Below are 26,828 nucleotides of genomic sequence, written 5' to 3' on the forward strand. Positions count from 1 at the left end.
TACTTACTGAGCCTCCAGCGGCGTGCTGCACATGCGCCATGAGGCTTGTTATTCCCACAGTCATCTGACTTTGGACACAGAGAGAGTAACCAACCTCAAGGCGCATGCGCGGTACACTGCTGAAGTTACAGCTAGTAAAGGAAAGCTGAGGTGCGTGGGAAGGGTTTGCTACAGCGCCGACACGGAATTACAGCCAAGAAGAGAAATCAAGAACAAGCCGTGCCTGGTGCAGCACTGAGGGAAAAATCGGACTCTTTTCTGCAAAATCGGACTCTTTTCTGCAAAATCGGACTCTTCAGCTCATTAGAATAAAGTGCTGGAAAAACTTCAAAATCAGATTGTAAAGTTATTGCGACACGTATTGCAAAACAATAGCTATAAGGGAATCTTATTAGCAGCGCTGATAAAGGTTTACCGTGGATTGCATTGCAAAGACTACTTGTCTTTCTGATTGGGTGATCACCATTTCATTGTATGTACCAATATGTGCTATCAGTGGTCACAAATGTTCCTACATATTACGGCTCAATGTCATCCTCTCCGTACATTGCTACTTAATGTATTAGCTGTGCATTAGTTATGGCTATTACTTCACCATCATCTTAAAGGGGATGTTCAGGAATATAATAAATGAAGTACTTGCAGAAAATGTTTAAAAATAACAAAGCAACCATTATTCACTTTGCAAATCTAGCAGTGACTCCTGTATATACGGCCCATGAGTGCTGACGCCAGTGATTGGCTGTAGTGGTCTAGTGGATATACATGATGTCATCGCCAAAGACTGGCGGAGACAACTGGGGCCGGATATGGCAGGTGATTAATGGTAGGTTTGCTATTTTGTAACCTTTAATACAAGTAGTTTTGGTTGTCATATTCTCGGACAGCCCCTTTAAGACGTAGGGCAATACAACAAGCTGAGTGTTAGTAAAGGTTGTAGGTAAAGAGAATTGTATTTAGGCGAATCCTACAGTCTTCAGCATGAGCGGAATATGCTGCCCGGTATGTCCGATCTATTTATATATTACTACTATACCTAACCTCTACTACACAGAAACATTGTAGCTTCTTCCATACATCATTGCTCTTCTAGCAGAATGGACGGGGTCCCCTGCAGGCCCCAAGCGAGGAGAAATTGCGGAAATACATATTGTAACTTTCCAGCTCCTTCCGGAAGCAGTTGGCAGCCTTTTCATCGCACTCGCAGACCATCTTCTCACAGCGATCCCGTGCCTTCACTAGAATTAAAAATATTCGGTATTACTTTTCATAGAATTTGACTTATTTTAGTCTGTACTTATGAGCTTTGTTCAGGAGCTGTATTTATCTTATGAGCTTTGATCTGGTGCGGTGCTTAGGAGCTAGGATCTGGTGGTGATGAGCTTGGTTCTGGAGCTATATTTGTGTTATGAGCTTGGTTCTGGAACTGTATTTATGTTATGAGCTTGGCTCTGGAACTGTATTTATGTTATAAGCTTGGTTCTGGAACTGTATTTATGTTATGAGCTTATATGTGGTGCTGTACTTATGAGCTTGCTTCTGGAGCTGTATTTATATTATGAGCTTATATGTGGTGCTGTACTTATGAGCTTGCTTCTGGAGCTGTATTTATGTTATGAGCTTGGATCTGGTGCTGTACTTATCAGCTTCGTTCTGAAGCTGTATTTATGGTATAAGCTTGGTTCTGGAACTGTATTTATGTTATGAGCTTGGTTATGACACAGTATTTATTCATTGAGCTGCTCTGGTGTAGGCATGCTACTATCTTGCAGCAGAATACAGGCAGACTGTTTTGGATAGAGCGAACACAAAGCTTTTGCATTGTGTTGTGTACCATCTCCAGCTTTTCTCCCTGTATCCTATACAATAAATACACATTTGGCTGAGCTGCAATAAACCTTTATGAGGGTGTTGAGGGCGATAGCTGTCAACACTCAACAGAAACATCCACAACCTCAAATATCTAATTGGGATAAGTAGTTGTGAGACATCTATGATACTGATATGGAAAACAAAAATGGGACAGGTTGCAATTCATCTTGTCCAATTTATGTTTTTTCCATTTAGACATCTGTGGTCTATTGGACTGTCCCACAGATATGAGATGGTCATCAAATATTCAACATCTATAGCATCGTACAAACATGCAGATGACACTTACAGCATTTGACTTTCTGCTCTTCGTCCACATAGAAGCGGTAGGTTTGAGTCACTGGATTACAGCCGCTAAGTTCAGCCTCATTGTAACAGCAAGCTTGTTCATGGCAGCACCTGGAACATAAAGAATTCAACTTGTGTCAAGACGTTCTAGAATAGGAACACAAATTTGCTCATTTTCAAGCGCAACAACTATCTATTCAAAAACCTGATGTATTTGGTATCGCTGCTCAGACTGAGCGCTCCAAACCAGGAACGTACAATGGTATACCCAAAAGAAGCAGGATTAATAACACGAGTGCTGAATATATGGTCGGCATCAAAGGCATAACTTGAAGATTCTGGGCCCCAATGCAAAACCTGTAACAGGGCCTCCAACTATAATGCTTTATTCATAGTACTGGGCTCCCTATATGGAGAAGAGAGGCCTTATGGGCCCCCTAAGGGTCTTGGGCCCGGGTGCAACCGCATCCCCTGCATCCCCTATAGTTACCCCCCCTGGTCGGCATTTAAAGGAATTTTCAAATTGCAAGCTATTAATATCCCAACCTTAGGTTGGGCACTCAATAGTAGATCTGCTACCCAGGTTACCTACCAATCACTTGTTTGCCAGGCCAATATCCTTGTGCGCTTTGATGATTTCTGCATACGGCTATGTTCCCATTGCAGTGGCGAGACATGCTATTACAGTAATGCCAAACCTGCAGTGAGAACGAAGTAATCTGCTTCCTGCAGAAATCAGCTGAGTGCACAAGTGCACCAACCAGGGGGCCAAAAGATCAGCGGGGTTCACATGCAGCAGACCCTTCCAATTTATTATTGATTGCTTGCCTTAAGGATGGACCACCAATAGTTTATAACTGGGCATCCCTTTAACTATATATTCATCCAGTATAGTATAACTACACTTTACGGTCGTTGAGGGTTGTGAACGACTAAACCGCTAACAAGAACAACATACAATTGAAGATACAGTGTTGTATTACCAGTCAATGGCGTCCACAGGTCTTCCCACAGTGTTGTCTCCACAATGACAGCCATAGTCCGTGAAGTTAGCCAGACCATAAATGATGGTTGTCCCTTTAATCATTTCATCAAACAGTACAGGGGTGCTAGTGACCAGAGCAATGACTGCAAGAACAAAAGAGGTACAAGTATAGGTAAAAGAGGATCTGTCACTATGATGAATATGTGACCATGAAAACAACTACGGTGTGTGGATGGCTGAGGCACAAATTCCAAAGATGCAATCATTATCTCCGAACTCACTTTCACTCCCAGCAAATGGCTCATACTCTGTGAGATAATAAAGCATTTAGTCTGTTGTACTATTTCTCAGAGCTTAGTAGTCTGGGCGATATATTACAATATAGAACATTGACGTTTGCTGGCTTACTTTGGAAGAGTGAAAGTGAGTTTACAGATAATAATTCTAATGTTGGAATCGGTTCAGGTGAGTTCTTGTAATGACAGATTCTTATTTATAAGCGGTTATACTATAAGGACAACCCATTTTCATACACGCTAATTTAAAGAGTCACACTTAGGATTTTTTTCCTTCATGATGTAACTGGCCCCCGAGTATATATAAGTTGGCTAATAATACTTTGGCTGGGTATTCCTTTCTATCTGATTCTTCTATGTGAAGCTGGGTCATGTGATCTCATTTGGGCCACCAGAGATTTACTTGGCTTTATGTTCTCTGTAGAATATAGTGTTTCCGTCAGCTTAATTCCTGTGTTGATATTACCGGACTCTACCACACAAGCTCTTCATGGAGGGATCAGAAACTCCCATTACAATTAGAGGCTCCTGTCACACAGTTATAAATAGTAATGAAGGTGATGACAGCTTATCTTCCTCGCTTGTATACTTATGGTCTGTAGCCTATTTAGGTGAATATACAGAGTAATGATAATGACAGTATTCTCCCTGCAGGCAGAGATGGCACAGACTCTTCTGGTCATTGAGGCTGTGATGATGCATCATATGACTGATTGCCCAGAACATTGAAAGAGAGAGCAGGGATAAATCTCAGCCTTAAGATTATGACTGACACAATAAACAGGAGACCGCACTTTATAGAAGTGACTGTTACATTCTGAAAGTTTCCTATATATACTGCAGACAGTTAAGTGAGGGGGGTAGGGATGGAAAAATGAGTTTTTACTGGAGTGCCCCTTTAAGAGAGATTGTGCTGGCTAACTGCAGCTAGCATTAAAGAGGACATGGGAGCTAACTGCATACAGTCTCATCATTGAGTTCAATGCATAAGTAGTATGCAATAAGCTTCTAGGTGCCCTCTAGTGGTGATTGAAGGTGTCTAACATTTTAGGTTTTAAATCTATCCATGCAGGGAATTTGGAGCTCTGTATAAACAAAAACTGACTTCCAACCAATATAAAGATATATTAACAAATTAATATGCACAGAATTTCAAACCTATTTAGATGCAGAAACACAAAACTGTATTCACTTTAAGGCTATTCCAATACGTCTAATGGATCCCATACATGTGACATAAAATCAGTCTGCTGAGTTCCATTTAACATGGAGAAGAAAATACCCTTATATTTCTTTGAATCCATTGACCCGTCAGCCACCTATATAAGATCTCATGTAAAATAAAACCTGTAGGTGATGTTATTGTGGGGAATACTCACTGCATATCACTGCGAGTCCTAATGCGAGATACTTGGCCATGTTGTGTTGTGTTCTCGGTGTCTGGAGCAGGAACTGTAGATGTCCAGTTTCTCCAGCCTTTATATATAGTCAGTCTGGGGACAGCGCTTCAATCATTATAATAACAGCCTGTGGCTACAAAGAAAATGAGTGGGTAGAGAGACTATCTAAGTACTGTATTTATCGATATTGCGCTGGACGCATCATGGACATTATCAATGAAACTGCGTAATGGCCCCATAATAACAAGGCTTCTTCTAAGGAAATGTAACCTCTTATTTGAAGCTTATGAGATTTTGACTCCTCGCAGTAAGACAAATTATGGACCACAGGATATTACATGGACGGGACAGAGTATATGATGTCCCATTTGGTTTTCTCCCTTATGTCGCATCTAGTATTGTATATTGATATTTTTTATGCTGTGCCATATTCCATAGTTCCACATAAAATGTGCTTACCCCATACAACCAGGCAATATAAGTGAGAACTACAGTGTATACTATAGGATGGGCTATGGAAAAGTTGCCCACCTCTGACAATACTGCAATAGGAAAAACGAGCAAATGGATTGTTTTTTCCAACATAGTATATTAGGGAGACAATGTCCATCCAGTTCAGGTGGTTTCCAACCCCCCCTTGTTGATCCAGAGGAAGTATAAAAAAGCCCAATGAGACAGAAGCCAATTTAGCCCATGGGGGAAAAAAATATTTCCTTACTCCACAATGGTAGTCAGAATAATTCCTGGATCAACGCTTTGAAAGGTCCTACTTGACTCCAAGACCCGGACTAACAAACCGTTGGTTATTTAATGTCTATATCCTGTAATATCATAGAAAGGCATCTAGACCCCTCTTAAAGTCCTCTATAAATTTTTGCCATCACCGCGTCCTCAGGCAGAGTTCCACAGTCTCACTGCTCTTACAGTAAAGAACCCCTTTCTGTGTTGGTGATGAAACCTGCTTTCTTCTAGATATAGAGGATGCCCTCTTGCTACGGTCGCAGTCCTGGGTATAAACAGATCTGCGAGAGTAACAAGAGGGCTGTATTTATTTACCCCCATGTTACAATAGATGCTGAAAGTTCACTGCTATGCACCTCTGGGTACATTGCAACGTGTTGGCTGATACTGCCTGCAGCTCTTCAACAGTGATGCTGCAGAAAGTGTTCATGATGTTTTGCTTCAGTTCATCCAGGACATATGGATTATTGACGTACTCTTCATGCTTTTAATTTCCCCACAGGTACAAATCGCATGTGGGCAAGTCTGGGGAACATGGTGGCCATAACCCCTTGCTCGCTGAACCCATGCCAGTGAATCGAGTATGGTATGTTGCCCCATCTTGTTGGACAAAGCAGTATATTCTTCCTTCTAGTGTTAGTTGGTTGGAAAACTGTTCAAACTTGACCAGATAAACCTGGTATTGACAACTGATCTGAAGAAAGTTGAGTCCACTATTCGTGTTCCTGAAACTGCGCACCAAACACCCATTTTTTTGGTTGTACAGTAGTACTTCGTTAGTAAGGTGGGGATTTTCAGTAGACCAGTACCTCGTACTCTGAGTTCACATGACTTGATAAATGAAACCCCGCTTTGCCTCCTGCGATCATAGTCAGTAAGCATGTACAGCAATTTGTGTTTAGCTTTGTCGAGCTCTTTAAGTTCCTGCGCACATTATTTGGTATGTTTTCAGGTTCAAAGATTTCAGCACTCGCCAAAGCGTCATTCATGATAAACCAACCAGCCGGTACAGGCTCCGAGTAAATTTTCAAGGGCTATTTGCAATCCACTGCTGAATGTTATGAAAGCGTTCGGACATCTGGACTAATGGAGGCTTCAGTTTTTTCATGTTTGCAACAGACCTGGTTTGGCGCCATTCTGAACCAGGCTCTGAATACAACATTTAGTAATGTTATTTTATCCATTTTTTTCATATATGTAGTAATCTCTTTTAAACTATAGTGTTGATTCATAACTGTAATGGCGGGAAGCAACGCTGATGACGTGTCAGGTGGGAGTGGCTGTGGTACATGTACATAAGCAAGTTTTCGGGCAAAGGTATTGTTGGACGAGAGGCTGCGTGAGATTCAGTTTGCTTATACAAGACAAGCAGTTGACAAGCCCTGTCATTCCCTAAAGACTAGCATCAGGACACAATGGCCATCGGTGACTTTCCGAGGAATGCTGCCTGGAGCCGGTCAAGAGAAAGAGCTCTTAGCCAAGTAAGTGGCGAGTTGCACTAAGCCATAGTGTGTGATAACAGCCCAAGTCAGTCGGGTTGATGCAGCTGCCAGTCTTAGAGACTGTATGTTGCCAAGACGTACCCCACTCTAAGTGAAGGTCATTAGAGCAAGAATGCTACCTCAGTCCTCATGCCACCCGAACCCGAGGCCTCCTCGGTATGATAAATATGGCTTGGGTAAATTTACTGTTGGCAATACGAAGCCCCTGGTGATGCCTGCAGAAGGCCTGGATACTCCAGAGTTTTTACAATGCTCATTAAGCCCTTCCGAACATAAACCGTACATGAACAGCATATGTCAGGTGACTATGTATAGAGCAGGTTCGGGAGCTGAGCCTGTTCTATACGAGGTGCATGTCAGCTATCTTGGACAGTTAACGCCCACTCACAACAGCCCCGATTAGAGATCACACCGATTGTGGTTGTTAACTCTTTAAATGCTGCATTCAGGGATCCAGAATGGCCCCCATGCGATTAGATTATGAGGTTCTGTCCGGGTGCCATGGCAATCTGGGTCCTTCTAAATGTCTACAGGGCTGCCATGAGTGATTGCCTATTATGAGGAGCTCGTATTAATAGAATGCCTATCAGAATAATGTATAATGCAATACAATAGGAAAAAAGTTTTTCAAATTACCATAAAAAATTTTAAAAACCCAATGTTTAAAAAATCCCCCTTTTCTCAGTCATTACATAATAAAAAAGGAATGGAAATTAACTATTGCCAGGTCCATAAAAGTCCAGTTTATTTTAATATCATAGCAAACACTGTCAGAGAAAACTGTATGTAATATGTAATGCCAGAATTGCATGTTTTTGGTCACTGCAACTCCAAGAAAAAAGTGAATAAAAATGTATCAAAAAGTCATATGTACCTCAAAATGGTATCAATGAAAATTACAGGTCACCTCTCGAAAACAAGCCCTCACATCCCATCGATGGAAAAATAAAAAAGTTCTGAGTGGCAAAAAATGGCGACAGAATGCAATTTTTCCTAAAAAAAAATAAAATACCATTTCTTTAACCCCTTAAGACATGGCCTATTTTGGGCTTAAGGACGCAACGATTTTTGGCGGATTTTCTTCTCCATTTTTTAAAAGTCATAACTTTTTTATTTTTCCGTCGACGCGGCCGTATAAGGGCTTGTTTTTTGCGTGGCAAACTGTAGTTTTTATTGGCGCCACTTTTGGGTACATTGACTATATTGTAAAATTTTTATTATTTTTTTATGATAGCAGGGAGAGAAAACGCATCAATTCTGCCATAGATCTTTTTTTTTTTTTTTTTTTACAGCTTTAATCATGCAGCATAAATGACACAATCGATTTTTTTCTGCGGGTCGGTGCGGTTACAACGATACCAAAATGCTTACATTTTTTTTAGGTTTTTACAGTTTTCTGCAATAAAAACCCTTTTTTTTTGGAAATCTTTTTTTTCTCTAAATCGCTGCATTCAAAGTCCTATAACTTTTATTTTTCTATGTACGGAGCTCTATGAGGGCTTATTTTTTGCGAGATGAGCTGGAGTTTATATTGGTACCATTTTGGGGTACATATGGCTTTTTTGATCACTTTTATTGAGTTTTTAGGGAGGCAAAATGCTAAAAATTAGCATTTTGCCTCAGCTTTTTAGCATTTTTTTAACGCTTTTTCCGTGCACAGTCAAAAGCATGTGCAACTTTTTGTACACGTCGTTACGGACGTGACAATACCAAATATGTGGGGTTTTCATTTTTTTTTTTTACCTTTTTTTATGCTAATATGAGAAAAAGCATTAAAAAAGGGTTTTTTAAACTTTTTTTTTAACATTTTTATTCATTTTTCTTTTTTACACGATTTGTGTCCCTCTGGGGCACTTTCAGCACAGCACTGATGATCGCTGTCGTAAGGCATGGCAGGGCTACTGCCCTGCCATGCCTTATCGCTTATACAGCGATCACAGGCTATGGCAATACAGGACGCCAGTGTCTGGCATCCTGTTGCCATGGCAACCAGCCGGGCTCTCTGCTATTATATCGCGAGAGCCTGGCGATCTCACAGAGGGTGACGTCACATAAGTGATCTCGCGCTATCTCCAGGACGTAAATTTACGCCCTGGAGCGGGAAGGTAGTACTGTATTTAAAAACTATATAAATTTGGTATCTCCGTAATTGTACTGACCTACATAATAAAGAAAACACTTTTACTGCACGGTGACCGCCGTCAAACAAATATCTTGTATTTGGAAGGTGATTGAAAAGTCAGGGCCACTCGGACTATCCTGTGAACGAAAAGAAATACAAGTAGGAAACTTTGTAGCACTCTTAGATGGGTGCATGGAAATTTCTTGGCACCTAAGTTGGTGCCTGTCTGCCATCTTGGATCCAGCCCAAGAAACGTCAATGTAAAGAGGGTCATCAGGTAGAATTTCATCAGAAATTGATAGGTAAAGTAATTTCTTCAATACCTGCCACCATTTTTGAGTTATGGTTCATCTCATGTTGAGTATTAATAAAGTTATGTTGAATTATGTGGTATGGAAAACACTACTCACATTTCATGGTCTATTACAACCGATGAGCAATACCCAGATTGCAGTGAAAAGCCATGACCCTCAAACCACACCCCTTTTTTTTACCTGTGCAACCCTGGTCAGTATTTTTCGGATATTAAAGCTGGGAGTTGGCAAATTAGGAGGGTGCGGTGTCACATATTCCCAGTAGTCTAGTTCAAGTAACAGCGCTAACTTCACCTGACTTGTGTTAAACCCCTTCTGCTCTCTTCCAACTGCCATAGTTACACCATTACTAGTGGTTGCTGCTAGCTGCCAGTGTTAGGTGTGGCCTACGCATACAGTATGTTGTTGTCTTGTGCTGTCGCTGCCGCCGGCCAGACCAGCCTGCAGCTAGTTTCAGAAACAAGTCCCCTTTTCTGGCTTAGCTATTAGTGGCAGTGGTGGTCCATGTCCCCCATTCGAAGATGGAGCTATTTTTACTGCCCTTGGCAGGTTTCCCTGGAAGAAAGTTATTCTCATTGCCAATCCTATCGGAACATAAATGCTATATAGAGAAAGCAAAAGAGAGGAACCGAAGACCTAGCTCACTGAATAGCCAGTTTATTCGAGACACCCATCTAGTAGGGTGTTGTTCTTTGATCTACAGAACTGCAGCGATTCATCGTGGCATCTATGCGCAGGTATCAGAGGACCCAGGGTGTGCCAAGAAAATATTTCCCACACCATTACTCCACCTCTACCAGCCTTTGGATGTGGACACCTGCAGGAAGGGTTCATCGATTCATGCTGCTTGAGCCAAATTCCGACCCCTTTCATCTACATGGTGCAACATATATCTACATTAATCTGACCAGGGGATGACTTTACACTGCTCAGTGATCCAATTTTTGAGCTCTTTTGTCCTGTACTCTTGTTTTTATGTTTCTCTTGGACAGCAATGGTGCTGGAACTGGTTGTCTGATCTAACCCATCTATGATAAGGAATAGTAAGTTGTGCATTCAGACATGTTAGTTGGAGCAGCATTATTGGATTCAGCTGTAATTTGCTCACTGTACACCACCTTTTTCATTGACGAGTTGTTTACATCCACAGGATCCCCTTTCGGGTAATGTGTTTCCTCGGTCACACCATTCTCTGTACACTCTCAAACATTGTTGTACGGGACAACCCCACAAGGTTGGCAGTGTATGAACTCCTGGTCCTGACTATTCTAGTACTGATGACCAGGCCTCGATCAAAATAATATCGGATTCCTCAATTTTGCCATTATAATATGAATACAGAATGTGACTCAGGAATGCTGCATGCAATGCTTTTCTGTAAGGCATAACTGGCTGGACAAACATGGAGAAACAGTATCTAAGACCGCTACTGAAAATAAAGGAAAGCTTTGTTTATACCCATATTGAAGATTAGCTGATATACTAGGCTTCGCCCAAGTTAATTTGGTGCAGATGTTTCCCTGTTCGCACAGAAAATTTTTATGAAGTCGTGGTTACTTCAGAGGTACAAAATATCTATACACATAGAGGAACGTTAGATTCTCCTCAGGCTGCATGTACCGATGTCCCTCTGCAGAATGTGCCACCCCTCCCAGTCTCCTCACTTTTTACCTTTAAAAGTAACACCCCTTTTAGATCCTACTTAGCCTTAAAGGCATGCTCCACCCCTGCAGTCCATAGCCGCTTCCTTATGTACTTTACAGCCTTTTAGTATATCCACACAGAGATCAGTTAGATTGTTCACAGTATCTACACATAGAGGTGAGGTAAAGAACTGGTATGTATTGCAGATTTTCAGTTTTATACGCTTAGAATTGAATGTTGAAGTTGACACTCCTTTACTTTTCCTATTTAGGACCTAAAGAATGGTCGTGCCAAATTTCAGGCTTGTACGAACCTGGGAAGTTACATTATATAGGGGTGTACTTGCTTTTGTCCTTAGCATTGAATAATCAAGTTGTGACCCTTTAGTTTTCCTTTTTTTGGACCTATAGAATGCTCATGCCAAATTTCATGTTTGTACGACATCGGGAAGTTAGAGAATTAGATTTGGTACATTGCATAGGGGTGTACTTATTTTTGCATTTAGCATTGAATAATCCAGTTGTGACCCCTTTACTTTTCCTATTTAAGACCTAAAGAATGGTCATGCCAAATTTCATGTTTGTACAACACCGGGAAGTTAGAGAATTAGATTTGCTACATTACATAGGGGTGCCAATACGTTTGCACCTAGCATTAAATTAACCAAGCTGTGACCCCTTTACTTTTCCTATTTAGGACCTAAAGAATGCTCGTGCCAAATGTCATGTTTGTACGACACTGGAAAGTTAGAGAATTAGTGGTGAAGTCAGTCAGTCAGTCAGTGAGGGCTTTCACCTTTACATATATATTTAGACTTTACAAATTGCTGTAATTGGTGATAAAGTCAGTAACACAAACCTCCAGATGAGGTATCTGTGAAACATATTTCTGAATGGTCGGTGACGCTGTGTCTTTTGCGTTACCCTTGACTAGTGTTGACTGAACTGAACCAGTAGAACCCTATTTTGGGGCAAACATTTCTAAAAGTTTGGTTTGGCACAAACCCAAACTGAGCTTTCAGTATAGTTCTACCTGAAATAGGGTTCTACTGATTCAGTTTGTGCAACACTAGTACTGAACAGCGATGTAGAACACTAAGCGCCATAAAAGCCTGATTAAGGCCTCATGTCCACGGGGAAAATCAGATCCGCTGCAGATTCTACATGTAGAATCTGCAGCGGGTCCCTCCTGCCCCGCGGACATGAGCGCTGAAAATAGAAATTTAAAAGCATTTACCTATCCGTAGCGTGCGGGGAAGGTCAGCTGTTCCTCACGGCCGGATCTTCATTTTCGGCCGGCGGATGAATTCCTGACGCCGGCGGCACGTCGCCGGCACGTCGTCGACGTGCCGCGCGCATGCGCCGGGCACATCCGCCGAGCCGAAGCAAGGGAGATGCGGCCGTGAGGAAGAGCAGAGCTTCGCGGTCCGCTGCGGGTGAGTAAATGCTTTTAATTCCTATTTTAGGTCTCCCGCGGATCCGGACGGCTTCCATAGGCTTCAATAGAAGCCCGCGGGAGCCGTCCCCGCGGGAGACCCGCATGAAAATGGAGCATGGTCCAGATTTTTTCATGCTCCATTTTTTTTTAAATGCCTTTTATTGACGATCCGCGGGTATTTATCTACCCGCGGGTGGTCAATGCATCCCTATGGGGTGCGGATCCGCGCGCGGGAGATCCGCTGCGGATTTTAAATCACATTTTGCCCGTGGACATGAGCCCTAACACTCTCAGAAGATTATACAGGACTTTATGGCTCTTAGACAGTGTTATACACCAGTTTTAGAAGTTTTGGTGAACTTCTGCTCCGATTCAAGCTAGTTCTACTTCACGTTTTTAACCCCTTCCCACTACACATTATAATATATATACATATGGGATTAGAGATGAGCGAACGTACTCGGCCACGCCCCTTTTTCGCCCGAATACCGCGATTTTCGAGTATTTCCGTACTCGGGCGAAAAAATTTGGGGGGCGCCATGGGTGAGTGGGGGGTTGCAGCGGGGAGTGGGCGGGAGAGGGAGAGAGAGAGGGCTCCCCCCTGTTCCCCGCTGCTACCCCCTGCGCCGCCACGCCTCCCCCCGCCCCCCGAATCTTTTCACCCGAGTACTGAAGTACTCGAAAATCGCGGTGCTCGATCGAGTAATTACTCGAAACGAGTACGTTCGCTCATCTCTACTTGGGATATATTTACATTGCATGGATGGTGCGGAATCAGGGGCTGAGCAGACATCATCCTGAGCAGGAGTTGGCTATGACTGACAGCTGGTCTTCTGCTGCAAAAGTGGGTATCGGTGAGATCACTGATCCCTACTGTAAACCTCTTATATGTTACAATGTTGATTGCGGCATGTACAGAGCTAAGAGCGAGCTGATGGGATGCCATGGAGACCAGACACCAGTGAATGGCCTTCCATGACTTGCTGTAGGCAGGGAGTAGTGATAGTAGACTACAGTACACATGTACTGCAGTGTATTATTTGAGGGGTGTTAAGATCGCAGGTTCAAATTCCCTACAGGGATGTAAAAAAAGTCCTTAAAAAAAAAAATTGTGCACACTTTTCCTTTTTTTATTCTTAAAAAAAAAAACACGTTTGGTATTGCAGCATCCATTACGACCTATACAATAAATTGACCACACTTTTTATCCTTCATAGCAAACCCTATTTTTTTTAAAAAAAGAATAAAAGTGATCAAAAATGTCTCATGTACCCCAAAATAGTACCAATAGAAACTTCAACTCATCATGTAAAAAACAAGTCCTCACAGAGCTCCATAGAAAAATAAGAAATGTCTGAGTGTTTGAATGCAGCCATGCCAAAACATTCATTTTACAATGTAAATAGCCAAGATGCTGTTTTATGCCTTTACACTTTTGCTTGTCACTTTATTTCAATTTCACTTTTTGGATCCTGGTGTCAGGTGGATCTCATTATCTATAGTGGGTTCAATAATGAATCTTATATCTTCATATTTTTATTAGTAAACATTACAAAACCTTCCTGCAGAAGTCAGAGCCAACAATACACCTCTGTGACGGAGCTGCCGCCTTTCATTATTCCCCATTCAGCTGCTGATTGCTGCTTTTCTAGATCCGTCCTGTCATGCTGTATGTATTATAGCCATCCTGTCTGGTTACATGCAGCTTCCCCTGAACAAAAGGCTATTTGTACCATGCTGCATATTCTAGCACACCCCAGGGTCACCGAGGCTATAGTGGTATCATTAGCAGAAAAGGGTAATTAAAGGGAACAGAGTTCACTTGTTTTCAAATGTGTATGAATTTTCATAAGGCAATGGGTCCAATGGGGAGGAGACAGCAAAGATATATATATATATATATATATATATATATATATATATATATATATATATATATATATATAATGCATTCACAATGGAGCTTATATTGTTTCTATGGCAGTCACAATTTTGCACTTGTACACAAGTCTTGCAGAAGTGGCAGGGCAGCAGTAGGTTGACCTCAGACTCCTTATAGACCATAGAGCCTGATCAATGTCAGACTGAAGAGCCCAGGGTCTACCAGTACAATTCATTCTGGTGGCCCCCTGTACAAGTACATGCAAATATTACATGATTCCTGTTTGCAGATTATTCCTGGCCACGGCATTCTCTATACACATGAATGAAAATCTTGTCTCCACTAAAATATGTGGAAAATGTAGCGAATGGGAATTGGTGGACCCCCCAGTGATCTGATAGGAGAGGTGGTGTTCATGGCACATCTAGTAAAAGGTGAGGTCACATGTAACAGTTTTATTATAAAATAGCAGTTTTGAAAATTACTTATATTACTTCTTCACTTATTCAATCACATAAACATATTTTACTGCGCGTTTCGGTCACCCAAGAAAGAAACGCACAATGCGCAAGGAGATGCGTGAAACTCTGTAATTACCCTGGAAAAAGAATGCATTTAGAACTAATTAGCCATTTTTGAGCGGTCTGTCTTGTTTGCCATGCGAATGAACATGCCCTGTGGGCGGAAAAAGTATAGTAAAATACGCTGATGCAAAAAAGCATCGTTCATTCCGCAAAAACGCAGTGCTGAGGCGCGCAAATGTGTATATGGTTGTGTAAAGAAGCCATTAATGTCTGTGCAGTTTTGCAGGTGATCAACAGTTTTAACCATAAAGCCGTGTAGCCATTAACAATCACTTAAAAAACTGTGGCGATGTTTCGTGTGACCTCACCCTTAAGTTGGAAGGTGTTTGCTGATGGCGGCTCCCGCAATGATATCGTGAAGCCGGGGCCCAGGAGGGAGGGTACTGGCCAGTCTGTCCGTTTGCCTGGTTGTTTTCTCAGCTAGCCGATAAGTACATAAATTAGCCAGTTTCTTATATGGAAGTCAAGATTGGCCAAGACGCTGTATGTTGCCGATTGGTATGCAGTGCCGGTGGGTGCGGGGCTGGAGGCCAACTCCTCATTAGGGCCCCCTGGGAGATTCACATGTTCCCCTGAGTTCCCCTTAGTTTCCTATGAGAACAGCTATGTGTCCTGTGGCATCAATTCTCCTATTAGATATCTTCCCAAGTTGGACAGAAGGATACAATGTTTCTCCATCCAGCTTATGAGCAATGGGCTGGTGCACAACCGGTTGGATGAAGATGGATATATATTGTCTACGGATGTTCTCAAACATAAAGAAATGCTTTTTTTTTTTTTTTTTTTTAAAAAGAAAGTACAGATTTAGCAAACGTTAACTTGACATTTAATGCTTAATAATAACTGAACTATAATGTACTTCAGTGCAGTAAATCGAGTTATCACAATGTGTCAGTCATGTTAACGGTTGCTACACCTGTGCATCTTTAATTAAATAATAAGAGACAAGGATCCTGAACGGGGGACCCCTCTATTAACTCAGAATTCCCTATGGAAAATGTATTTTCCAGACCAGACAATCACTAGTGTCAGAGTAGACAAATAGATTGATAGAATTGTCCCCAGACCGGTACAACAGCAGCAGGTTAGAACTAGAATCCCTCGGTTCAGGTTGTAACACTGAGGACGAGGTGACTCTTGTTTATTTTTCCCAATGTATCTATTCATCTCTATGTGATTTGGTTCTTTAACCTACAACAGTATCTATAAATCTGCACTATATAAATAATACTAAAGGTTTCAGGTTTTTATAGGACGCCTTTTAACAAAATCACATTTGACATATACAAACTGGAGCAAGTTCAGAGAAGAGTTACCAAGATGGTGAGCGGTCTGCAAATCATGTCCCATGAGGAACGGTTAAAGGATTTGGGAATGTTTAGCTTGCAAAAAAAGGAGGCTGAGAGGAGACTTAATAGCTGTCTACAAATATCTGAAGGGCTGTCACAGTGCAGAGGGATCAGCCCTATTCTCATTTGTACAAGGAAAGACTAGAAGCAATGGGATGAAACTGAAAGGGAGGAGACACAGATTAGATATTAGACAGTGAGGGTGATCAATGAGTGGAACAGGTTACCACGGGAGGTGGGGAGTTCTCCTTCAATAAAAGTCTTCAAACAGAGCAGGGGATTGGACCCGATGACCTTGAAAGTTCCTTCCAATTCTAAAAGTTAAAGATCCCCTGTACAGAAATCATTAAATGCTCTCTTCATACTACGAATAGAGTTGCTTTAAAGTACCAATGTCATCTGTAAAATAGTCATGAAGGGTTAAGTCAATGGCTGGACGGTGATCTCGCTAGGTGTTTGCGGTGCTGTACTTAATTTTTCCTGTCATTGTGATTAGCATGTGCAGACGATGCATCAAGAGAGCCTCACATTAGTGTTGTCAACAGTGTAGTTGTAAACATAGCAAATTGTGGTATGTGTGCCATGGGTGGCATGAGCTCCAGGTTTAGGGGACACCTGTCATACCCCCAGACCATTGGTTTGTCTTCTACATTGGCCCTGTTGCAAGGGGCACAGTAAAGTAACCATTGGGATGGCAGTGTAATCATGCAATGTGATTGGCTTTGTTATTGGGCTATGGTGTTTGATTCCTTAGCCCCACTGCCTATTTTGGACCTAAGAACATAACAATTTTTGGGATCTTCATCTCTACTTTTCAGAAGCCATAACTTTTTAATTTTTCAACCCACATAGCCATAATGATGAGGTTTTATATTTGGGGTGAGCTGTAGTTATTACTGGTACCATTTTGCGTTACATATAATGTATTGGATAAGGCAGGTAGAGATTCAATTATGACATTGTTTTTTTTGTTTTTTTTATGGCGGTCACTATTTGGTGTAAATGTCATGATAGCTTTTTCTGCAGGTCAGGAAAATTCCAATACTAAAATTATATATATATTTTTCCTTTTTTCCTGTTTTTATTTTTACAATAAAACCCTCATTGCAGATAAAAGCTATATAAAGCGATCATAAGTGAGTGTGCGTACGGTATTCTAAAGGCCCATTTACACTTAAAGGGGGTTGTCCCGCGCCGAAACGTTTTTTTTTTTTTTCAATAGTTCCCCCGTTCGGCGCGAGACAAACCCGATGCAGGGGTTTAAAAAAAAAAACAGATAGTGCTTACCTGAATCCCCGCGCTCCGGTGACTTCTTACTTACCTTGCGAAGATGGCCGCCGGGATCTTCACCCTCGGTGGACCGCAGGTCTTCTGTGCGGTCCATTGCCGATTCCAGCCTCCTGATTGGCTGGAATCGGCACGTGACGGGGCGGAGCTACGAGGAGCCACTCTCCGGCACGAGCGGCCCCATTCAGAAAGGAAGAAGACCGGACTGCGCAAGCGCGTCTAATCGGGCGATTAGACGCTGAAAATTAGACGGCACCATGGAGACGAGGACGCTAGCAACGGAACAGGTAAGTGAATAACTTCTGTATGGCTCATAATTAATGCACAATGTACATTACAAAGTGCATTAATATGGCCATACAGAAGTGTATACCCCAACTTTGTTTTGCGGGACAACCCCTTTAACAATTATTGCTAAAAATTTGTTCAAATGAACAAATTTGAGTGATACTCGATCAGTGTGAATGACAAAAAAAAAATTGCATTCTTGTCATTAGTGGTTGTTTAAACTGACTTTTCAGTCAGCTTAAAAAAGCTGCGTTAGCACTCGCTGGCTTGTCGTTGCGTGTAAATGCTTCTGGCTTAGCACTATCCATAGGAGGTGAAACGCTGAGCGAAAAGTGGAGGAGAAGCAAGCGAGCGGCCGGCAAGTCTATCTGTTTAAATGCTCTGTGCGAGCGCTGTTGAGACCTTAGCGGTCACGTCAGCGCTCATGCAGTCATCCAAATGACTGGCGGCGCATGTAAAAGGGCCTACCCACCGCTCACCCCCGCCGCCCCCCGAATTTTCTCGGACGAGTGCATTGTCCTGAGGGGGTATTTTGGAGGGTTAATTAAACATTGTTACATTTGAAAGCACATATAGTCTTGTGGGTTTCAATCTCCATTGCTTTGCACAGTTCAGTATTTAAAGGGGTTTTCCAGTGAAATACTATTGGTGACCTATCATCAGGATAGGTAATCAATAGTTGATCAACCGGGGGCCAGTGTTCAAAACCTGACCAATCAGCTGAGCAGGCAAATGTTGTCAATGCCACAATAACACAGAGGTCACAGCAGAAGTCTCTGCACCAACCTCCGAGTAGTGGCTGGCGCTTGTAACTGCAGGCATGGCTCTCATTGAGCCGTGCCTGTAGTTACAAGTACCGGCCACTACATGGAGCTCGGCGCGGAGCCTCCACTCTGACCTCAGTTATTGCAGCTTACTGCATGCACCCGCTCAGCTGATCAGTCAGGGTCCCGAGTGATGTACCCCAGCCGATCAGACCTATCCTGATGATAAGTCATCAATAGTATTTTTTTTTTAAGAGGAGGGGACTTCCTGTGACCTTTCCAAATACAGGAGGAGCAACAGCATTAGGTTTAGGTGATAGCTAACAAAACAATTGCAAGAAATCAGAAAAGGTTGGAATTCTTGCAATTGTCGCAGGTAGCACGTACGTAGAGGTCGTGCATAAGCAAAGGTAATTCCACGATTTTCCTTGATTCGCAGTCGTCATTGTGGGGCCGCACTTTTAGACATTTCTGGCGTGTTCATCTTAAATCTATGTACTCGTTATCAGCATTTATGACTGGGTAGATTTTCACTTTAGAGGCTGTGTAAATATTTTGGCAGTATTTTACGCCGGGGTCGTAAAACCGAAATTTATAGAACTCGATTTACAAGATAAAATAAAGATCCGGCACATTACATCACATACGTGAGCGGCTGAGAGCCTCACGGCAGCCGCTATCACAAGGACATCTTGGAACATGCCGACTCCTTGACTCTGGAGGGAGCTGAGACACTAGAATAAGGGACATAATGACAAATGAGGGCGTACAAGCAGTTACAGAACGCTCAGAGGTACAAGTGGGCTGTATGATTGTGTAATAAGCCGGCTTCACGCGCAAATTTGGCAATATGCAGTGAATAGAACCCATTGATTTCACATTCCTGTAATTTGCGCCCGCATTTCGGTTGCACAAAAAAAAAAAAAAAATAGAACATGTTCTATTTTTCTGCATATTTGCACACCAAAGGTCCCCATAGAAGTCAATGGGGTGCACAAGTGCATGCGCAATACACAACAAGATGCGTAAAAAACGTCATAATTGCGCTGAAAAAAGAACATATCTGGAACGCATTAAGATTATTGGTAGAGATGAGCGAGCGTACTCGGTTCGGGTGTTTTTGCACTCGAGCACTGCTTTTTCCGAGTAACTGACTACTTGGACGAAAAGATTCGGGGGGCGCCGGGGGTGAGCGGGGGGTTGCAGAGGGGAGTGGAGAGAGAGAGCTCCCCCCTGTTCCCCACTGCTACCCCCCACTCCACCACACCGCCCCTCACCCCCCCGGCGTCCCCCAAATCTTTTCGTCCGAGTAGTCAGTTACTCGGAAAAAGCAGTGCTCAAGTGCAAAAACAACCGAACCGAGTACGCTCGCTCATCTCTAATTATTGGCCATTTCAATCCGTGCAGCTTTGTTTGCCAGGAGCAAATGAGCATGCCTAGCTGGCGCGAAAAGGACAATAAAATACGCCAATGCATGTGCAGAAAAGCATCGTTTCGCAAAATTGCTATGCTCAGGCGTGTGCAAATACGCATATGCCGTGTGAAGACGCCTCACTGTATATCTTTAGTTAGTTAAAGTTACACCAACCCCTTCCTGCTGCAGCCCTTTTTGTTTTCTTTGTTTTCATCTTGGTTTCCCCACTTTCCAAAAAGCCTATTTTTTTAATTTTTCCGTCGATCTGAGGCTTGTTTTTTGCGGGTTGAGTTGTATTTTTTAAATGGTACTATTTAAAGTATCATATAATGTGCTGAAAAACCTAAATATTTCTCATTGGTTGAAATGAAACCATTATCCCCGTTTTGGGGTGTATTTTGCTTGATCGTGTTCATGGCACAGCGAAAATGACATTTTATCTTTATTCTATGCTTCATTACGATTAGGCTGGATTCAGACCACCGTATATCGGCTGGGTTTTCACGCCGAGCTGATATACGTCGTCTCTCTCTGCAGTGCTCTGAGCTCCCGCCCCCTCTCTGCCTCCTCTCCGTCCCTCTGCACTATTTGCAACGGGGAAAAGCAGGACGGGGGCGGGGTAATTCTAGGAACTTAGCTCTGCCCCCATCCCGCCTCCTTTCATTGCAAATAGTGCAGAGGGGCGGAGAGGAGGCAGAGAGGGGGCGGGAGCTCAGTGCCTGCTCCTGGCTCTTCCACCCCCCCCTGCAGATGAGGACACCGTATATCGGCTCGGCGTGAAAACCCAGCCAATGTACGTTCGTCTGAATCCACCCTTATGGAGATGGCAAATTTGTTTAGTCTTTTTTACCTAAAAAAAACCTTTGAATGATTGCCATCTTCTGACCCCTTATAACTTACAGCTGTGTGAGGGTTCATGGTTTGCAAGGTGACTTGCAGTTTGTATTGGCACCATTTTGGCATACCTATGACTTTTTTTCTTGATGGGTTGACCAAAAAAAAAAGCGCAATTCTGTCATTGCATAATTTATGATGTAAATTGATGTACCGTATTTATTCACATGGTTGTATCTTTCACAGTCGATTTTTTTTAAATGCAGCATGACCTATTGTTTTACGTTTTTGTCGCCGTAATGCTTTTATTTTCTATTGGGCAAATACAGATCAGTAAAACTAATGATAGTAAATACAGATTAAATACTGATAAAATGCTGATGATATACAATTGTAATGTCATCTATAAAACAGCCTCATAATAACATAGTAACATAGTTCATTAGGCTGAATGAAGACAATGTCCATCTAGTCCAGCCTGTTATCCTCCTGTGTTGTTGATCCAGAGGAAGGCAAAAAAAACCAAAAGCAGAAGCCAATTAGCCCTTTTGGGGAAAAATTCCTTCCCGACTCCCTAATGGCAATCAGACTGTTCCCTGGATCAACCCCTAATAGTTCCTACCTGCCTATATACCAGGATTAACAATTAACCTAAGATTTATAACCTATAATATCCTCCCTCTCCAGAAAGACATCAAGCCCCCTTTTAAACTCCTCTATGAATTTTGCCATCACCACATCCTCAGGCAGAGAGTTCCACAGTCTAACTGCTCTTACAGTAAATAACCCTTTTCTATGTTGGTGACGAAACTTGCTTTCCTCTAAACGTAACGGATGCCCTCTTGTTACCATCGTAGTCCTGGGTGTAAACAGATTATGAGAGAGATCCTTGTATTGTCCCCTAATGTATTTATACATAGTTATTTGATCGCCCCTTAGCCGTCTTTTTTTTCTAGGGTAAATAATCCCAATTTTGATAGCCTCTCTGGGTAATGGATCAGTAAAACGGATATGTTACAATATGTTCCTCCAAAACGGCCTTAGATTGTGTTTGTGCTTTAGAGCAAAGTTGGTGCAATGATGTGGGTTGCGGGTTAGGAGTCCAGCAGGCGAGGCAGATAAAAGGGCTTAAACTATAGTCCGATTTAATGCAAAAACAAGTCACAGCACAGACAATAAGGGCTCATGTCCACAGGGAAAATAAGAATTAAAATCCGCAGCGGATTTTAACTCTTCTCCCGCGCGCGGATCCGCATCCCATAGGGATGCATTGACCACCCGCGGGTAGATAAATACCCGCGGATCGTCAATAAAAGTGATTTTAAAAAAAATGGAGCATGAAAAATGGACCATGCTCCATTTTCATGCGGGTCTCCCGCGGGGACGGCTCCCGCGGGCTTCTATTGAAGCCTATGGAAGCCGTCCGGATCCGCGGGACACAAAAATCACATTTTACTCACACGCTCCGGTTCTTCTCTTCGCCACGGCGCCATCTTCTCTCAGTCGCGGCCGGATCATTTTGCTTCGGCCCGGCGCATGCGCGGGGCACGTCGCCGACGTCATCATGCACATCCGCCGAGCCGAAGAAAGAAGATCCGGCCGCGACGAGAGAAGATGACGCCGCAGCGAAGGAAGTATCCGGAGCGTGTGAGAGGTAAGTTAATTCTGATTTATTTCTATTTTCAGCGCTCATGTCCGCGGGGCAGGAGGGACCCGCTGCAGATTCTACATGGAGAATCTGCAGCGGATCTGATTTTCCCCGTGGACATGAGGCCTAAAACTGAATTGCAGTATAAAAACATCAAGGAAGCTCTGTAGCACAAGATATCATGCAGTAAGTACTGCGGCACACCATGGAGTAACTCATTAGAAGTTGCAGCATGGTACATATCTAGGACACAAGATGAAGGCTTACGGGGTTAGGGACAATGTCCAAGAGTCAGATCTGACTCTAGGCTTCACGATACACAATGCGATTCAGGGAGATTTATACTTTGATTTGGGGGGATGGAAACCCACCTAGGTCCATAACTCAGGGTACACATGCAGACTAACATCCAGGACTCAAGATTCTGAGTTCAAGCTACTACTGACCCACGCTCTACATAAAGGTTCAAGAGTGCTTCAAGTAATAATCAGACTAAGACCGCATTTAAACAGCCATATGTGATTTACGCGCAAGAATTACAGGCACCACTCACATTGGACAGCACACGGACACCCTAGATGACATGTAGTCAGTGTGCCCATACATCAAGATACTGATTGCCATATTGTCATGGCATGCAGCCACCATTGCTGGTCACTGCCTTCCTTCTGATCCTCCACACCAGGTCCTGGCTGCTTCCTGCCATGCCTCCTCAGGTCCCTGGTCTTTACCCTTAGTGCTTGTGCATGCTTCTGCACCTCTCGTAAAAGGCTAGTGCATGCTCCCTCTCCAGTAGAGATGAGCGAACGTACTCGTCTGAGCTTGATACTCGTTCGAGTATTAGCGTGTTCGAGATGCACGTTACTCGTAACGAGTACCACGCGATGTTCGGGTTACTTTCACTTTCCTCTCTGAGACGTTAGCGCGCTTTTCTGGCCAATTGAAAGACAGGGAAGGCATTACAACTTCCCCCTGCGACGTTCAAGCCCTATACCACCCCCCTGCAGTGAGTGGCTGGCGAGATCAGGTGTCACCCGAGTATAAAAATCGGCCCCTCCCGCGGCTCGCCTCAGATGCGTTGTGACAGAGATCAGGGACAGTGCTGTTGGTGCCGGAGCTGCTATAGGGAGAGCGTTAGGAGTTAGTGTAGGCTTCAAGAACCCCAACGGTCCTTCTTAGGGCCACATCTAACCGTGTGCAGTAGTGTGGAGGCTGCTTTTAGCAGTGTTGCACATTTTTTTTTTTTGGTATATCGGCCGTGCAGAGCATTGCGCCCTGCAGTAATACTCCAGGGAGAGAATTGTGTAGGCAGGGCCAGAAGACATATATTATAGATTGAATATACGCAGTGGTCCTTTGGAAAAAAATCTTGAAAAAAAATCTATTTGGGCTGCCTGTCACTCTGCTCAGTGTTCTGGGTCTGTGTCTGCTGGGGGTAGTAGTTCTCCAAATAAATACGCAGCCAGCTAAGTGTTACAGCAGGCTTGCGCCAAATTATTTCCTGGCTCTGAAATCACTGGTCTGTTGCAGTTAATAACAGTGCAACACTGCAGTTCCGTGACACACACATCAGGGACAGAATTGTGTAGGCAGGGCCAGAAGACATATATTATAGATTGAATATACGCAGTGGTCCTTTGGAAAAAAAATCTTGAAAAAAAATCTATTTGGGCTGCCTGTCACTCTGCTCAGTGTTCTGGGTCCGTGTGTGCTGGGGGTAGTAGTTCTCCAAATAAATACGCAGCCAGCTAAGTGTTACAGCAGGCTTGCACCAAATTATTTCCTGGGGTTCCGTAAACGAAGTCAGCCTCCAACCACAGGCCAATAAGCGGCACATTTAATTACAGCGTTCTGTTTCTACACTACTGCTAATACACCATGCTGAGGGGTAGGGGTAGGCCTATAGGACGTGGACGCGGGCGAGGACGCGGAGGCCCAAGTCAGGGTGTGGGCACAGGCCGAGCCACTGCGATGGCCAGGGGTAGTGGCAGGGCCAGACCGAATAATCCACCAACTGGTTCCCAAAGCGCCCCCTCGCACCATGCCACCCTGCAGAGGTCAAGGTGCTCTACGGTGTGGCAGTTTTTCACAGAGACGCCTGACGACCGACGAACAGTGGTGTGCAACCTTTGTCACGCCAAGATCAGCTGGGGAGGCACCACCACCAGCATGCGCAGGCATATGATGGCCAAGCACCCCACAAGGTGGGATGATGCCCGTTCACCGCCTCCGGTTTGCACCACTGCCTCTCCCCCTGTGCCACAACCTGCCACTGAGATCCAACCCCCCTCTGAGGACACAGGCAGTACCGTCTCCTGGCCTGCACCCACACCCTCACTTCCGCTGTCCTCGGCCCCGTCCAGCAATGTCTCTCAGCGTAGCATCCAGACGTCGCTAGCGCCGCAGTTTGAGCGCAAGCACAAGTACGCCGCCACGCACCCGCACGCTCAAGCGTTAAACGTGCACATTGCAAAATTGATCAGCCTAGAAATGCTGCTGTATAGGCTTGTGGAAACGGAGGCTTTCAAAAGCATGATGGCGGCGGCGGCCCCGCGCTACTCGGTTCCCAGTTGCCACTACTTTTCCCGATGTGCCGTCCCAGCCCTGCACGACCACGTCTCCCGCAACATTGTACGCGCCCTCACCAACGCGGTTACTGCCAAGGTCCACTTAACAACAGACACGTGGACAAGCACAGGCGGGCAGGGCCACTACATCTCCCTGACGGCACATTGGGTGAATTTAGTGGAGGCTGGGACAGAGTCAGAGCCTGGGACCGCTCACGTCCTACCCACCCCCCGAATTGCGTGCCCCAGCTCGGTGGTGGTATCTGCGGGGGTGTATGCTTCCTCCACTAAACCGTCCTCCTCCTCCTCCTACGCAACCTCTGTCTCGCAATCAAGATGTGTCAGCAGCAGCAGCACGTCGCCAGCAGTCGGTGTCACGCGGCGTGGCAGCACAGCGGTGGGCAAGCGTCAGCAGGCCGTGCTGAAACTACTCAGCTTAGGAGAGAAGAGCCACACGGCCCACGAACTGCTGCAGGGTCTGACAGAGCAGACCGACCGCTGGCTTGCGCCGCTGAGCCTCCAACCGGGCATGGTCGTGTGTGACAACGGCCGTAACCTGGTGGCGGCTCTGCAGCTCGGCAGCCTCACGCACGTGCCATGCCTGGCCCATGTCTTTAATTTGGTGGTTCAGCGCTTTCTGAAAAGCTACCCCCACTTGTCATACCTGCTCGGAAAGGTGCGCCAGCTCTGCGCACCTTTCCGCAAATCCCACACGCACGCTGCCACCCTGCGGACCCTGCAACATCGGTTTAATCTGCCAGTGCACCGACTGCTGTGCGACGTGCCCACACAGTGGAACTCTACGCTCCACATGTTGGCCAGACTCTATGAGCAGCGTAGAGCTGTAGTGGAATACCAACTCCAACTTGCGCGGCGCAGTGGGAGTCAGCCTCCTCAACTATTTACAGAAGAGTGGGCCTGGTTGGCAGCCATCTGCCAGGTCCTTGGAAAATTTGAGGAGTCTACCCAGATGGTGAGCGGGGATGCTGCAATCATTAGCGTCACCATTCCTCTGCTATGCCTCTTGAGAAGTTCCCTGCAAAGCATAAAGGCAGACACTTTGGAATCAGAAACGGAGGCGGGGGAAGACAGTATGTCGCTGGATAGTCAGAGCAACCTCATGTCTATATCTCAGCGCGTTGAGGAGGAGGGGGAGGAGCATGAGGAGGAGGGGGAAGAGACAGCTTGGCCCACTGCTGAGGGGACAGATGCTGCTTGCCTGCATCCTTTCAGCGTGTATGGCCAGAGGAGGAGGAGGAGGAGGAGGAGGGGGAGGAGCATGAGGAGGAGGGGGAAGAGACAGCTTGGCCCACTGCTGAGGGTACAGATGCAGCTTGCCTGTCATCCCTTCAGCGTGTATGGCCAGAGGAGGAGGAGGAGGATCCTGTAAGTGATCTTCCGAGTGGGGACAGCCATGTGTTGCGTACAGGTACCCTGGCACACATGGCTGACTTCATGTTAGGATGCCTTTCTCGTGACCCTCGCGTTACACGCATTCTGGCCACTACAGATTACTGGGTGTACACACTGCTCGATCCACGGTGTAAGGAGAGCCTTTGCACTCTCATTCCCGAAGAGGAAAGGGGTTCGAGAATGATGCTATACCACAG

General features: G+C 44.4%; 1 protein-coding gene across 1 annotated transcript; it reads right to left on the reverse strand.

Moving 5' to 3' along the window:
• Positions 1 to 1,089: 1,089 nt before the first annotated feature.
• Positions 1,090 to 4,860, reverse strand: LOC136572085 (phospholipase A2 homolog otoconin-22-like). The gene is made up of 4 exons (XM_066572697.1): positions 4,821 to 4,860; positions 3,144 to 3,288; positions 2,162 to 2,271; positions 1,090 to 1,238 (listed from the first exon to the last, which is right to left on the reverse strand). Exons 1-4 carry the CDS (start codon positions 4,858 to 4,860, stop codon positions 1,090 to 1,092), a joined length of 444 nt encoding a protein of 147 aa, XP_066428794.1.
• Positions 4,861 to 26,828: the final 21,968 nt, after the last annotated feature.

This window comes from Eleutherodactylus coqui, chromosome 6 (genome assembly GCF_035609145.1).
Source record: "Eleutherodactylus coqui strain aEleCoq1 chromosome 6, aEleCoq1.hap1, whole genome shotgun sequence".
Taxonomy (NCBI): Eukaryota; Metazoa; Chordata; class Amphibia; order Anura; family Eleutherodactylidae; genus Eleutherodactylus; species Eleutherodactylus coqui.

What these genes read in the sequence shown, in the direction of transcription:
- LOC136572085 (XM_066572697.1), bottom strand. Translation starts at nt 4,860, where the DNA reads ATGGCCAAGTATCTCGCATTAGGACTCGCAGTGATATGCA. An exon ending in AGGACTCGCAGTGATATGCA is followed by an intron (nt 3,289 to 4,820) that starts GTGAGTATTCCC and finishes TTGTTCTTGCAG; the next exon opens with TCATTGCTCTGGTCACTAGC. An exon ending in AGAGCAGAAAGTCAAATGCT is followed by an intron (nt 1,239 to 2,161) that starts GTAAGTGTCATC and finishes TTTTAATTCTAG; the next exon opens with TGAAGGCACGGGATCGCTGT.